The 15,390-nt window shown below is 35.9% G+C and overlaps 2 protein-coding genes and 1 long non-coding RNA gene across 3 annotated transcripts; all 3 read right to left on the bottom strand.

Annotated features, from left to right (window-relative positions):
• Nucleotides 1–6,619: 6,619 nt before the first annotated feature.
• LOC122305809 lies at nucleotides 6,620–7,550 on the bottom strand. Its single transcript, XR_006241252.1, has 2 exons — nucleotides 7,004–7,550; nucleotides 6,620–6,923 (listed from the first exon to the last, which is right to left on the bottom strand). It is a non-coding gene; the product is annotated as an uncharacterized LOC122305809 (long non-coding RNA).
• Nucleotides 7,551–8,178: 628 nt separating this feature from the next.
• On the bottom strand, nucleotides 8,179–8,883 carry LOC122305013. Its single transcript, XM_043117275.1, has one exon. It carries the CDS (start codon nucleotides 8,881–8,883, stop codon nucleotides 8,179–8,181), a length of 705 nt encoding a protein of 234 aa, XP_042973209.1.
• A 4,607-nt stretch (nucleotides 8,884–13,490) lies between these two features.
• On the bottom strand, nucleotides 13,491–14,150 carry LOC122305011. The gene has a single exon (XM_043117273.1). It carries the CDS (start codon nucleotides 14,148–14,150, stop codon nucleotides 13,491–13,493), a length of 660 nt encoding a protein of 219 aa, XP_042973207.1.
• Nucleotides 14,151–15,390: the final 1,240 nt, after the last annotated feature.

Below are 15,390 nucleotides of genomic sequence, written 5' to 3'. Positions count from 1 at the left end.
AGGAAAACACATTCAGTATATCAGTAATCTAGTTTATGGGCATGAAAAGGTCTAAGGGTGAGGCTAACATGCACAACCAAAGACTTTAAGAAAATTATAGTTTGGCTTTTGATTGAATAAAAATTCAAAGAGTGTGTGACGCCCCCAAATTCCGTTTGGGATTGGACGGACATTTGAAGCGTCGAGACATGCAACACAAGGTTACCTGCCCCCGTTCATGACATATAAGATGCAATAATCCTAACATGCATCTAACATTATGCAATATTCGCAGCGGATAATTTTTTTCTTTAGCAATACTATGCACCAAATTAAAATATCCCAAATACTTAAAACATACTTCATATATAAAGATACATTGAATAACTAAGATCACAGAACTATTCCAAAATAGTTATGATCTAAAAGTACTGGAGATGCAACTCCATCGTACAAGTAGTAATTTAACTACTATATTAACCTTAACGACGCACCGTCGTTCAGTCGACTGTATCTAGTTGGTCAGCTCCTGATCTTCCTTCAGGTCCTGTAACAAGATCTACCATTCGGGGGGAATGGTAGTTGGGACTACCACAGTGAGATTTGATTACAAATCTCAGCAAGTTAACAAAAAACTTCCATACAGACTAATGATGCATGTATGACAATAAAAACATAAATGCATAATCAAATTCATAAGTAATTAAAGTATAACTTAGCGTACAACATAGCATAATTGACATAGCTTAAATTGAATCATGAACTAAACTTGACTTGACATGAATTTGATCTGAAACTTGACTTAGCATGAACTTGCTCTGAAACTTGAATTAACATGAAAAATACATACTCCACAGTTGTTGTGGCCCCATGTATTCTACGTGTAAATACATACTCCACAGTTGTTGTGGCCCCATGTATTGTACGTGTAAATACATACTCCACAGTTGTTGTGGCCCCATGTATTCTACACATCATAATGTACTCAAGATGAAATGTGACTGGAATACGAAAGGACTGAAGTCCTGACGTAACATAACGTGACTTGAACATAATTTAGAATACATGACCAACTTGAGATAGAAACATTTCGTAACATGGCATAACATATAATAGACAACATATTTAACATGACATACTTGCAACAGTGAATATTACATGACTTGACTTACATGTAATAGATGACATACTTAGCATGACGTACTTGTAATGTACAGTAATACATAACAGAATATATTATGTAACAGATAAAAATTGATGACAGAATAAATTCTGTATAACAGACAATTACGTGATAACTTAGCATGGCATGACATATATAATAACACACATACATATACTGTAGTTCCTTTACTTAGCACACATACACAGTAGACTGCTAGTAAGTTAAAAGCTAACTTACCTCGATCTCCGCGTTTCTTATAAAACTTCAAGTGCGATCACGAGGAACTGTAATTAGTAATTCTAAAAGTTAGAACTAAATCACTAATAATTTGAAATATGGAAAATACTAACTTAAAGAGTAAAATTTTCATTTTACTCTCTACATGTGGAAAAATGACTGTTTTACCCATAACTTAAGGATTTTGCATACTAACTCTAAAAGTTTCTAAAATTTACATTCCTCATGTAAATTTTATCCTAAACTTAAATATCAACTCAGAAAAATTTAAAACAAAACACAACTATGAAGAACACACTATGGTTGAAACATCCATAGGCCATTTCCCTTTATTTTTGTTGCAATTCCTTCCAACTTCAAAACTCATGCTTAAACCAAAATTTTGCAACAAACATCTTCCAATCCTAAGTTCAAAACCATACTTAAAACATCCATTTAGAAAAAGCTAATAATCAACACCAAACTTTTTTGTAAAAAGATCCAAGCACTTGAATCACAAGTTTTGACATTAAATCAAAACATCTCCAAGAGTTTCAAAAAATCAAATCTTACTTCTAACATATTCATAATATCATCCTAACATCAACCATGCTTTAAATCATCAAACCAAAGTCACCAAAATCACAAAATAACATTTGGAGTTTTTGGTTTTACACTTAATCCAAAAACAGAAACTTTTTCCTCAACTAGTTTTGATAAATATCTTGATCTATGACTTATAAATATATGATCTTCAAACCAAACCATCACATGGTTTAAAAAGATGTCCTAAAACCTATATAAGCTTCTAATTCAAGATCACATGGTTAGAAATTAACCAAAACATAAATTTAGCCAAGAATATCCATACTTTGGCTTGTTTGAATATCTCTTTGCATAAAATTTCATATCTTTGAAACTAACATCAAATATCTTCAAAATAATAATATAACATGTATATAAGATACTTAGGATCCTCCAATAAAATTATTAAAGTCATTAGAATAGGTTTAGACCACCAAAGAGTTAAACTTTCTCAAAACAGAAACTGTTTTTCTTCTTCCAGTTTCTAAGTTTCTAAATCTAAGTAAATCTTTCATCAAAACCTTTAATCATGCAAAAATCCTCAACCAATAGTCACATATACATGTTAACAATACTCCATAAAAATTTCGGACCAATATCTATCCATTAGCTTGGTCAAAAACTCCAAACTATAACATATTCTCCAGTTTATCTCCCAGAATGACCTTTCTATAGTTTATACAATATTTGACTGACCAAATGATCTTCAAATGGGGCAAATAATATATCCATGTAAACTAGACTAAAAAAGGAACAACTTATATGAAGGAGACTTTATGATAAAACACTTACAACAGCTTGGAAATGGGCGTGCAAAAGACCTCCTAAAAGCTGTCCGAGAGAGAGTGTTTGATAATCTTTTATTGGAAGGTGTAATTAGATAATTTCGTGGGGAGAGGTGGCTGGAGATAATTATGGATGAGATATGGAAGAGATGAGGCTGGAGTTGAGAGTTGAGTGTAGTTTTCTCCTACCCAAAATATCTATAAAAGATTATCTCATAATATTTTATCTAATAATATCTATAAAAATCAACTCAAAATATTTTTACCCAATAATATTCATGAAAATTACCTCAAGATATTTCTTTTTATCCAATAATATCTACAGTTTTAAACATACGTTTTGACCGAAAATATAAAAAAATGTTATTGCGCCATAAGACTTTAAATAACCCTCCGAGTCTAATGGCACAAACCATAATACATTTTGACACTTCTAACTATCTCCAATAATCAAAAACACACTTCTGATACCATAGTAAATAATAACACTAACTATGTAATTAGACAAAAATCTATATGATTAATGGATTCGTGAAAACTTATGGGGTTTTCACGAGGTTCTTAAAGTTAACAGAAATTTCACAATTGAATTTCTAGCGGGCTGTTACAGAGTGACTTGTTTTGGGTGACAGGAGAGGGTAGTCTATTTATAAGATAGGAAGCTGTAAGAAAATCGTAATCTTAACAGGCTTGAGGAAAAGAGGAAGATGAGAGGAGGGTAAGGCCAATTTCAACAATATAACGGTGTCAATGTTCAACAGAGCCATTTTGCTGGTGAATATAGGGGCAGGTGAGATGATGGAGGACAATTGAAAAGGCAAGTGGTGGCTTTTGTCAAGTTGACATGCATGACAAATAAAAGGAAACTTATTATTTATGAGAGACAAATTATATTGAGAGACAAATTTATGAACTACTCTTAGAGCTAGGTGACCAAGTTTGGAGTGTCATCTATTTATTGGAGCTTGTTCACCAACAAATGTTGAAACATATTCGCAGTTGGAGAGAAAAGGTGGAAGAGGATAAAGGCCACGATCACTCTTGTCTGTGAAGAGTGTAGCTCCGAAGGATTGATCTTTTATCTGAAAAAATGAAGGATGAACTCAAAGAAAACATTGTTATCTTTGGCAAAGTGATAAATAGAAAGCAGATTTTTCTTTATCTGAGGAGCATGTAGAACATTGGATAAAAAGAAAGATCGGGAGGAAATGCATAAAATTGAAGAGCCAATTTTTTGAATTTTCAAACCTTGATCATTACCTACTTGCACTTGATCTGGCACTTGATTTGGTCTAGTGTAACTCTCATTATGTAGAATTAAGTTATGGAGATAAGAAGTAATGTGATTTGTAGCCTTAGTGTCAGGGTACCAAGCTACATAAGCTTGCTTGGTTGCATGGGTGTTTGATTAGGAGTCTAAAATGACTGGTCAAATCGATGCCAGCATACAGAAGTAGTGTGTCTAGCCTTTAGATAAATTTGATAGAATGATTTATTAGAAGCACAAGAATTAGAGGTGTATGTAGAGAGAGCACCTTTGCCATGCCCCCGGTCATGACAACAATTATTAGATGGATTACCACCACAAGAATAAATGAGTTGATCTCATTCATAGCATTGCTTATAAGCAGGATTAGGCAATGGTGTAGGGGAGGTTGAGGAAGTTGAGGGAAGAAATTTGAGACGCTAAGTGATACTGCCATCCATATAACCAAATAATTTATGACCTCTCAAATAGGAAAGTAGTTGAACACGCCATACAAGATAATTATCCCAAGTTAGCTTTAGAGTAATGAGGTAGGCTAGGTTGACATGGGAAGAAGAGGATCGAGAGGAAGTAGTTGAATAGGAGAGTGATGAACTGTGAGACTCCATGGCAACTTATGTCAAAGTGGCTTTTGATACCATAACAAATATATGAAATACTAGAGATAAAAGGCTTCCCATATTCTATAGTGGGAGTAGCATGTGTATTTATAATAGTTGTTTGTTACAATAAGATAACTTCTATTACATATGTTTTGAAATACAAATATGTTATTTCATTATCTTTGCTGGCTTTATCTTCAGTTTAAGAAGTGTTGTCAATATTTGAACTTTTGTTAACATTTAAAAATTGAGTCTTATCTAAACCTTTATTCGTTAGTTGAGAGTTTTCTAGTGTAATAGTGTATATATATATATATATGTATATATGTGGGGAGCAATATGCTGCATTTATAAAGCTATGAAATCTCTAATTGAGGAGTCAGTATGTTAATATTGCATGAGCTTCACATAACAAATTAAGAATTTAGCCTCATGTATGGTAGCATAAATTCAAAAAGAAAAAATCTAGTTGTAAGTACAATTGTGTATTAATATGTGTATTAATTTATTATGATTAGTTAAAAAAATAAATTTTATTAAAAATAATACTAATTAAAATTTTAAATATAAAAAAATTAATATTAATATATAAATTATTACGTGATTTTATTTATATATAGTAAAATTTATTCAAAAATCTCTATATCACATTCACTTTTGTTAAAAAAAAAGTAACTAAATTAGGCGAGGGAGGAAGAATAAGAAATCAAGGTAAAAAGGTACTCATTTGCCATCACCCATGTCCAAACCTACCAAGAGCTTGCTAAGATGAGTTAATAGGTGGAGAGCTTGCTAAAAGGAAGGGGCGAGATGAAAGCATAGGGTGAGATCACCACTAGAAGGAAGTGGCCAGATGGTCGGTAGAGACTGAAGATTGATTGATAGGACAGATGATTAGACTCGACGTGTAAAGCATAATAAATAAGGAATGACCTGCAATGTTTCATGATTAACCTGCAATGTATTAAATGCTTCATCAATCAAGTAAGAAGTTAGGTAACTTCTCGCATAAGATACAAACTGTATACTGCAAATACTATTTGCTAAGACATAAAACTCTCTAGACTCCTTTAGGATTATACCATTATAATATTTTTAACTTAATTTGAGAGGTGTCCTTCACTAAAATTACTCGTTGTCTTTTTCCTTCTGGTGATACGAGGAGAGGTTATCGTGATTTTTGGATGAAAGAAAATGAAAAAATATAGTTCGAAACGTAATTATGTGTTAATTTTTATATTAATATGATATGATTAGTTAAAAAATAAATTTTATTAAAAATAATATTAGTTTAAATTTTAAATATGAATAAATCAGTATTGATACACAGATTAGTATGCGACTGTATTTATATATAACAAAACTCAAAGAAGATTGACCCAACAACTTTCATCACATATATATCTAAAAATCAAAATTAAAACAAAAACATTTATTTATTATATATTTTTTCATCATTTTAAGATGTGATATTAAATAATAAATTTACAAGTAAAATATAATATATAATCTTTAATTATAATTTAATACCACATCATAAAATGATGAGAAGACGATGAGAATTAAGATGACAAGTAACATTATTTTTTTAATATTTGTTATAGTTTGGTGATTTGATTTATTATTTGATATTTTAAACTTCAATAGTTACATAGTGGAATTGCAATATAGATCATATTGCAATTGGAGAGGTTTCCGACATAAAAGGGTCCTGCTTTAGAGAGGTTCCCTGACATAAAATAAAAAAATAAAAAATAAAAAAGCAATTATATAATAATATATACGTACGTACATATTCATGAATGGAATTGATGGTTATGGATATGGGGTGCACACCAACCAACCCGGCCTGTGCTTGGGCCCGGCCCGCAATGACCCGGCTTCCCTGATAGTAAAAACTGACCTGATCCGACATAAGTCGGGTCAACCTGTAATCTCCTGTAGCTGAGCGCCCATTTCTCGGCAACCAAACATAAACTAGCGGGGAAAATCGCAGCATGGAAGAAAAGAACAAACCAACTGAACATCGAATCAAATATTTTTTATGTCTGTTTGATGCCGTTTGAAATAAAAGAACAGGCCAACGGAAAAATCACAGCGTCAAAGAAATTGACCAAGCCTCAGCTTCATATCACCTTTTGCATTCACTGTCTCTAGGCTTCACATCATTCTCTCTCAAAAGGACTAGAGAACCAGACAAAAGTGAAAAGAAAATAAGACTCACATAGATATTTGAGAGAGGAGGACGGGATTGGAAAGAAGTTTCCTGGATTAACAACATTAATTGCAGCTAGGATCCCGGTGAGGTTTGAGATAAGCCGATTCTAGAAGTAAGCACCCATGTAAGAGAAAACAAAGGAAAAAAAAAGCATCCCATAAAGAAAAGTAAGAGAATTATGAGTACCTATAATGGAATCGAGAAATGGGGAGAAGAAGAGAGAGATATCAGCAAGATGTATCTGCTCCTTTTAAGACTTTCAAGTCTGCTTTGGGGGAATCAATCATCCTGGTTCGATTATTCGCTCCATCAAGCAAATTAATTTCTCAAGTTCCCATCTTTATCATCCTAGTAGTGTCCCAAATCTAAGCCTTCACGAAGGGGAATGGAGGCAATGGCTAGGTTTCATCTGCAAGGTATAAAATGTGGGATTGGTTTTAAACTTTAAAGAGAGGGGCTGCCAGGGGGTTGTACGGGTCAAACTTGTGCATCAGTTCAAACCGGGTTTTTCGGTTCGGTGTTTCTACCATACCCTAGTAGAAAGAGAAGTCATTATTGGTCTTGCGGCGTGATGCCGATTTCTCCTGATCTCTATGATGAGAAATGTGCGGATATGTAGATTTCAATAGTTGCACGTAAAGATCGATGAAAACTACTATATCAGCAAGCTAGCACGAGGGCAGCTGATCATGGCTAAACGCTGGCTAGCAGCATTTATGAAACTGAAACTGACGAAAGGTGGTCTTTCCGAAAGCAAATAAAAGCAAAAGCTTCATAGTTAACGACTAATTTCCATCACTAAAAACTCATGACCTTAATTACTAGATGATTAAATTCGTTGGTAATTGATGATTATGCATGCTTGCTTGCTAGCTTCTAAAGACATACATATATAGGAGTGAATTTATTAGAATGAGTTGTCTTCGGGAACCAGACCACAGAATATTTCTAAAACATTGGATAATGCCAAATGAACAAATTTAAAAAGAAGGATATCATGAGCACTGAAAAAGGAGATAGCAATTGGAATAATTTATTCCATCGATTGGCCATGGCCTTCCACCTTTATTTTATTTTATTTTATTACTTTAATGTGCATGCATTAACAGAAAACAAAGGGCCATAGTACAAGTGCATTAATGGGCATCCAAAGTTTGGGAGTGGGAGGGAGCACCAGCAAGCTTCTCATGACAGTCACAGTCACAACAACATTATAACAAATTGAAGTAGAAGGAAGATACAAGCTCATGTATGACATCCTAAATCCAACAAAATCCACGCAAGAGGATCAAAAACTTCAGCAGTGTAGTTATTAATTTTTTTAACCCCAAAAAAAAAAAAAAAAAAAAAAAAGATCTTCATCAAGCTTCAATCTCAAACCTTGAACACTTTATGGAGCCCATGGATATGTCGATCTCGATCATATTATCTTCCTCGTTCATCTCATTTATCTCTGATAGGAGCTCCATCAGACAATATGTATGTGGCTGAAAAATGGATTCCTGAGAGAAATCTGACACCTTGATCTGCTGCTTGTTATCCTTTGTCTTCTGATCTTCGTTATGACCAACATACTGCCCACTTGGAAGAGCAATTTCAATGAGGCTTTCCTCGTCAGAAATTGAACCGTCGGAGTAATCCAAGCTGATTTGATCCACATCTTCTCGGAACGGCCACTCAACTTCCGATCCCTCACTAGTCGATAAGTGATAGAGGCATTCACTCTCTGATAGCGCGTACTGTTCATAAATCTCGCTCGCACTTTCTTGGGCTTCTCTCTTTTGTGTTTGAGTTTCACTCTCAGCTGGCTCAAGTTCTGACATAACATCTTCCATTTGCGTTGAGCTTGCTTGGTCGGACCCGAAAACTTCTTCTTGGCTCTCAGCTTCCACCACTGGTCTGTGCTTTGAGAATGTGAAGTAAACGAAAGGCAGGGCCCATACTGTAGATATAAGGAGCAAAGAAGAGAATCCAAACCCCAAAAAACCAGCAGAAATCAGCAATGGAGCAAGAGTACTAGCAAACCAGGGTAGTGGGATTCTAAAGCCACATAAAGGAGAAGCCATTTGATCTTTAACTGTGTTTTTTAGGTTCATGAATTAGAAAAAGCGTAGACTCTGCCGTCCCGAGAAAAGTAATGATGCAACAAAAAAGGAAATAACTTTTCCTTTTATCGAACTGGAAGAACAGTAGATGAGATCAACGGAAGATAAAAATGGATGGAAAAGATAAAACTTTTACTGAGACATTAAAAGGATCAAGCTATGATATGGATCAAGGGCATAAGGAAGAAGAGAAAAGTTGAAAAAGCATACCAGCTAAAGATACCATATATTAAACTAGATGATGGATCTAGTACTATATGTGGAAAAGGCAATTACAGTACTGCAAGTGAGAGTAGCGTGCTTTTGTAGAAACAATAAGGGAATGACGATTTAAGCTCCCCTGCTTTTCTTACTCAACGAGTAGAAGTGACAAATAGCTAAAAAGGAAAGATTTTGTACGTGGGATTCAAACAGAATCTGCAGATCATATTAATAGGCAGATGAAAAAGGAATGAACAAGGAAGAAATCAGAAAGAACCCAACTGCACTGTTCTTAGAGATTTGAACAACAGATGTACCTGAACTGGCATGCACAAGAAAACACTGTCCTTCTATCTGGTTTCTTTAAAATTGCACTCGCGCTGAAACAAGTTACGCTGTTCTCATACCTATTACTCACAGTTCTCCAGGCATTATTGCTCCTAAAATACTGGGTTTTCGTTTCCTAAAACCAATCAGGTGGTTTCTTTGCAACTGATTCTCTTGAAAAACCCAAAACAGCAGGTTCCCCACTACTGATTCACAGTCTAAGAGCTTGGGAATGGGAAAGCCATGTGCACATATCTGAGCTCACCACATGGCACTCCTCTCCATTTTCTATGCAACAAATTAAATTAGGGACAAAAGAAAATGAAAACACGAAGAACAGGCCTGTTAAAGGGAAAAAAATAAAAAAGAAACTCTCTTTACTTTTCTATTTCTCTGCACCTCCAAGAATACTCTTCTCAAAACTATACCAGAAGGCTCGCCAACGATGGATGAGAAGCAATAACACCCATTTATAGAAAACTTCTTTTATTCGAACGCCTCATCTGATTGATGAAAAAAAGAGCTATTTTGTGCAAGAAAAAAATTGCTTTCAAACATTTATGTGCCCTGCCATTCTTGAAACCTCAGGCGCAGAAGAAGCGGCTTTAGCAAATTCAGAAACTTTGCTACAATGACATCGAAGTGTAATACAATCATCTGAAATTTGTATCGAAGTATTTAACTTTTTTCGTTTTTTTTTCCTTGACAATGTCATAGACCAAGTCCTTTGAAGCAAGTGAAGTTTTAACTATTTCCCACTTCTTACTTTATATGAATTTTACCTTAGAATATAATTTAAAGAATTAAATTTATATAATTTCCCTTCAACTTAAATATTTTTTAAGACAAGCAGTACTGATCTAACAAGATATCATAAATACCCGTGTGACTAGAAGATCGAAGATCTATCATAATCAACATAGATTAAGACAAACACATGATACAAATGTCATTGTACGTAATGAATTTTCAACAATGAACTATATATCAACTTGGGTACTGGCCGGCATTGACATAATCGTGTGACCAGAGTCCTAAGGTTTGTTTAAGCTCTTACAATATTGTCTTACGAAGGCGGCAAACATAATATGCATGGATGATTGGGTCCACAAAACCCCATAGACGTCGTTCTATGTATATATACAATTCTTCCGGCCACTTCCTCCTGATCTAGTGTACCATATTGTAGAAACTTGGAGATCAAGGTCAAGTCGTTTGATGTTCCAATCAAAGTCATGCATTTACTACTACAATAGCCAAAGCAAACCAAACAACTGGTCAAAACAAGTAAATTAAAGTTTAACATTGTTTTCTGTAGTGATCGCTTGAAAAAAGATAGAAACGAAAGAAGAGCTAAAAAGCGAACAAAGGAACGTTGCTTTGAATTATTTACTTTTAAAATTACATTCTAGTTCCTACATGAGTACTAGTACTCATACACCCATGTACATATGAACGACTTTTTTAATCTTTTGCATGGTGGGCCGGCCACCGCGGCCGGGCGTTACGTACATATATACAGCTAAGATCAAGAAGGAAAAAAAAACAAAAGAGTTGGTAATCAGACCGGCCCTCAACCACATGGAGTAGATAAAGAAAACAAAACACCTGTATATATTAATCGATCTCAACCTGTTATAAAAAAACTGGTTTCTCATGTGGCCATCTTTTGGCCGCCGGGAAGCTTTAATTCTCATCATGATCTATATATAATAGGAAATTAATGGACGTTGAATGATAACATGATACATACACATATATATATGTTTAAATTTATAATTGTCCTTTTAGTTTGATGGAATTAATACGTACATCATAAGATGGATGTCAATGTTGAGATCATGATTAGGAAAATAATGCTTTCGGGGTCGGGCTTTAATTAATTAGGAGCTAATTAATATGAGGGATATAAAAATTAGTTTAGTCGCGGTAATATTGGTATATTTTTTGCTAATTTCAGGGTTGTTTAATGGGGCATGCACTAATGATGGCTTCGAGCAATTATAAGCTGCTAGCTTTTAACATGCATATAAAGGTCATGATGATCAGTAGTAGTGCGTACGACGTACGTGCTGCTTGATCTAGTCTTCTTCTTCTTTTTTTTTTTTTTTTTAAGAAGAGCCGGAAGCCACACACATAGTAGCCCCGTCCCAAATTTATTAAAAAAACCCTTACTTGTGGCGGAGGAAAACCGTAGTTACAACCCAAGGCCTGGAGGCTACAAAAAAACACCAAAACCCAGACCTAAAAACCAAAAAAAAAAAAACTCAAATACAAAACATAGGCTCTAGGAAAACAAAACAAAAACCTCAAAACTGAACCTGCAAAAGACAAACCTGCACAAACAAAGATTAAGAAAGAAAATAACGGAGTGCAAAGAGGGACATACCTGGAGATAAAGGCAAAGCCAGTAACATCTAGCAACATCGTCGAATTTTTCGAAGGTAAGGGAAACCTCCTTTATCCAGCCGGATATTTCCTCTAATGTGAGCAGGCAGCTCAGATAAGGAAGACCAGAACACAGTTTGACCATTGGCACCCAGTTTAGCAAAGCCATCCGCGACCGAATTACATTCTCTAAAGTAGTGACCAAGAGAGACATGAAGCCCAGCTAGACGACTTTGAATTTCATCCCAATAATCTTCCATGTACCAAAGGCCACAACGATTGTTCCTCAACCAGTTAAGGACTAACATGGAATCAAGTTCAATTTCCACTGATACAAAACCCATAAAACCAATGTGACGAAGACCATGAAGTAAACCCATCAACTCTGCATGATTATTAGAGTTATGCCCTGTATCAACTGCAAACCCACAAAGCATGTTTCCTTTATCATCCCGAATAATGCCACCTGCACCTGAAGGACCTGGATTACCAAGAGAACACCCATCCACATTCAATTTAACCCAACCCTGCTTAGGAGATTTCCATTTAACCGGAATAACTATCTCATGTCTCATCATATTAATAGGCATATTGAAACAATGTAGAACTCCTTCATCTTGCTTAGTGAGAAAATTAACATCCTTAATCTTTAATGCAATCCAGGATACCCAATATTTGATAGAACACCACACCTGTTGAATCGATTCCATCAAACCTTCCATCCTAGCCTTACAACGCCGACCCCATAAACGCCAAGTTATGATGGCTGGAAGAAGACCCAACAATTGACCAGATCGAGTAGAATTTTTTGCCCGCCTATACCAACACTCCACCCGCTGTCTCCAACTCCAACCTTCCCTCCAGGGAATACCAAGAACCACCGAACAAATACGCCAAATTTTTTCAGCAAAATCACCTCTCGCAAGACTATGATTAAGATCTTCATACTCAGATTCTGAACAACAATCGCAACGGGAGGCAATAGGAATACCTATTCTGCGGATTCTGTCATCCACCGGGAGACAGTCATGAATGGCTTTCCACATAGTAATAGACATCTTCTTGGGAATGGCAGGATGCCAGACCCATTTTGCCCAAGGGAAATCTGGGCCCCTCGTTCGAATACAATTCCAAGCACTTTTGGTAGAGAAAAGCCCATCAGCATTAGGGAGCCAAATTAGAACATCCTTCCCATTATTAACCCGACCCAATTGCAAAATAAGATCCTCAGCTTTTTGATGACCAACCAACCGAGTAAACAGATCCATATTCCAGCCCAACCCAGATTTACAATCTTTCAATTTTAGGTTCGGCATATCTGAAATCCGAGTATTAGAACAAAGAGGGTCATCATCAGCCCACTTATCAAGCCAAAATTGGATTTTACCCTCCCGCACTTTCCATTTAGAGTTAGCTAGCACTAAAGGAATATTCTGCGAAATCATCTTCCAGAAAATAGAACCTTTCGTAGAGTCCACCATAGAGATATGTTTTTCACCAACATATTTAGCATGAAAAAAATTGGACCAAAGAGAAGTACCTTGCAAAAAGTTCCAAGCTAACTTCATGTGGAGAGAAGATTGCACATCTTGGAGACTACGAATGCCCAACCCTCCTTCTGAGATAGGCTTACAAATGTCCATCCAAGAACGCTATTTCTTCTTAGCTTTTCCATCTTTGACACCCCAGAAAAAGGTGCTAATGATTCTTTGCAGTTTCTCAATCACGGCTTTAGGAGTCCTTAAGATAGAAAGACTATGTACAAGTATGCTTTGGAGAACATGTTTAATAAGAAGCAACCGCGCCCCGCTAGATAACAATCTGGTTTGCCAACCCTCCAATCTGGTCTGAACTTTAGCAATCAAATCATCAAAGCGAGCAATCTTCAATCTTTCAGAAATAATAAGAACTCCCAAATATTTAAAAGGAAAAATTCCTTCCGTAAAACCACTAAACCGAAGAAGTGCCCGACGTCTGGAAGCAGAAACCTGCGAAGAGAAATAAATAGAAGATTTGTTTTTGCTAACTGCTTGCCCCGACCACTGTTCATACTTCCTCAACACCTTAGTAATAGCTTTCAAGGATGCCTTGCCCCCATTACAGAAAAGAACTATATCATCTGCATAAAGAAGGTGAGAAATAATAGGAGTACCCCTTGGATGATAAAACGGAACAATCTTACCCATATGTATCTGATTTTTTATCATCCTTGAGAGGATTTCCTCCACAAGAATGAATAAATAATGAGAAATGGGGTCACCTTGTTGCAACCCACGACCACCTTTGAAAAAACCTTTGGGAACCCCGTTCATGACTACAGAGAACTAGGGATTAGTGATACAGTGACGAATCATCAGGCAAAAAAAATCAGAGAAACCAAAAGCTTTAAGAACATGCATAAGAAAAGACCAGTCCACCGTATCATAAGCCTTAGCCATGTCAATCTTCAAAGCAACATTCCCACCATGAGCTGGTTTATTAATAGCGTGAATCATCTCTTGCATCAAACTGATATTTTCAAAAATGCTACGGCCTGAAAGGAAGGCTCCTTGTTCAGGAGAAATAATTTTTTCAAGCAGGGGAGAGAGACGATTAACCATGATTTTGGTGCAAATTTTATAGAACACATTGCACAAGCTGATCGGTCTAAACTTATCAAAACTCGTCGGATTATCCACCTTCGGAATTAAAACCAAGAAAGTTGCATTAAAAAACCGAGGAAGAGCCTTACCACGGAAAAATTCTGCCACTGCATCTACTACATCGGCACCTACAATATGCCAACAAGAACGATAGAAACCCGACCCAAACCCGTCGGGCCCCGGGCTACTATCTTCCGGAATAGAGCAAAGAGCATCATATACTTCCTGAGAAGACGGAACACAAGTAATAATATCATTATCACTCTGAGATATAATAGGTTGGACAAAATCCCCCAGGTTAGGCTCTTGACAACCGTTACCAGCCTGCAAGAAATGAGAAAAGTAGGATATAGCCCCTTCATGAATCTGCTCTGGAAAGGAGAGAATAGTACCATCCTCAAGTTTCATCTCTAAAACCTCTTTATGATTCCGACGACTGACAGCACGAAAAAAAATAGAATTAGCTTCACCCTTCTGAATCCAGCCTTGTTTAGCAATTTGGGCTAAGTGCTTTTCTTCCCTGTCCAACCATGCTGAGAGATCCAACTGTGTAGCAACCAGATCATCCTCCACCTTGTTCGAATAATCAGATTGTAATCTAACTTCCAAGCCCTTTATCCGATCCTCAAGCTCCGCTATATGAATATCAGTTCTACCAAAAATATGCTTGTTCCAAGCTCTCAAAACAATTTTAAGTCTTTTAAGTTTAGTGACAAGAATATATAAATGAGACCCCTCAACAACATCTCCATTCCAGGAATTCAAGACACAATCAAAAAAATTAGCATGAGAAACCCACATTTGCTGAAATTTAAAAGAAGGATATCCATACCTGACAAGCTGAGTTTCCAGTGCTACCGCCATAGGTGCATGATCAGAGGAGGTGCGCGCCAGGTATTCCATATTAACA

Source organism: Carya illinoinensis, chromosome 3 (assembly GCF_018687715.1).
Source record: "Carya illinoinensis cultivar Pawnee chromosome 3, C.illinoinensisPawnee_v1, whole genome shotgun sequence".
In the NCBI taxonomy this organism is placed as follows: domain Eukaryota; kingdom Viridiplantae; phylum Streptophyta; class Magnoliopsida; order Fagales; family Juglandaceae; genus Carya; species Carya illinoinensis.
The sequence above is the reverse complement of the archived record's forward strand: the minus strand, read 5'-3'. Positions and strand labels throughout refer to the sequence as shown.

Coding starts and splice junctions, on each gene's coding strand:
- LOC122305013 (XM_043117275.1), bottom strand. CDS start 8,883: ATGGCTTCTCCTTTATGTGGCTTTAGAATCCCACTACCCTGGTTTGCT.
- LOC122305011 (XM_043117273.1), bottom strand. CDS start 14,150: ATGAACGGGGTTCCCAAAGGTTTTTTCAAAGGTGGTCGTGGGTTGCAA.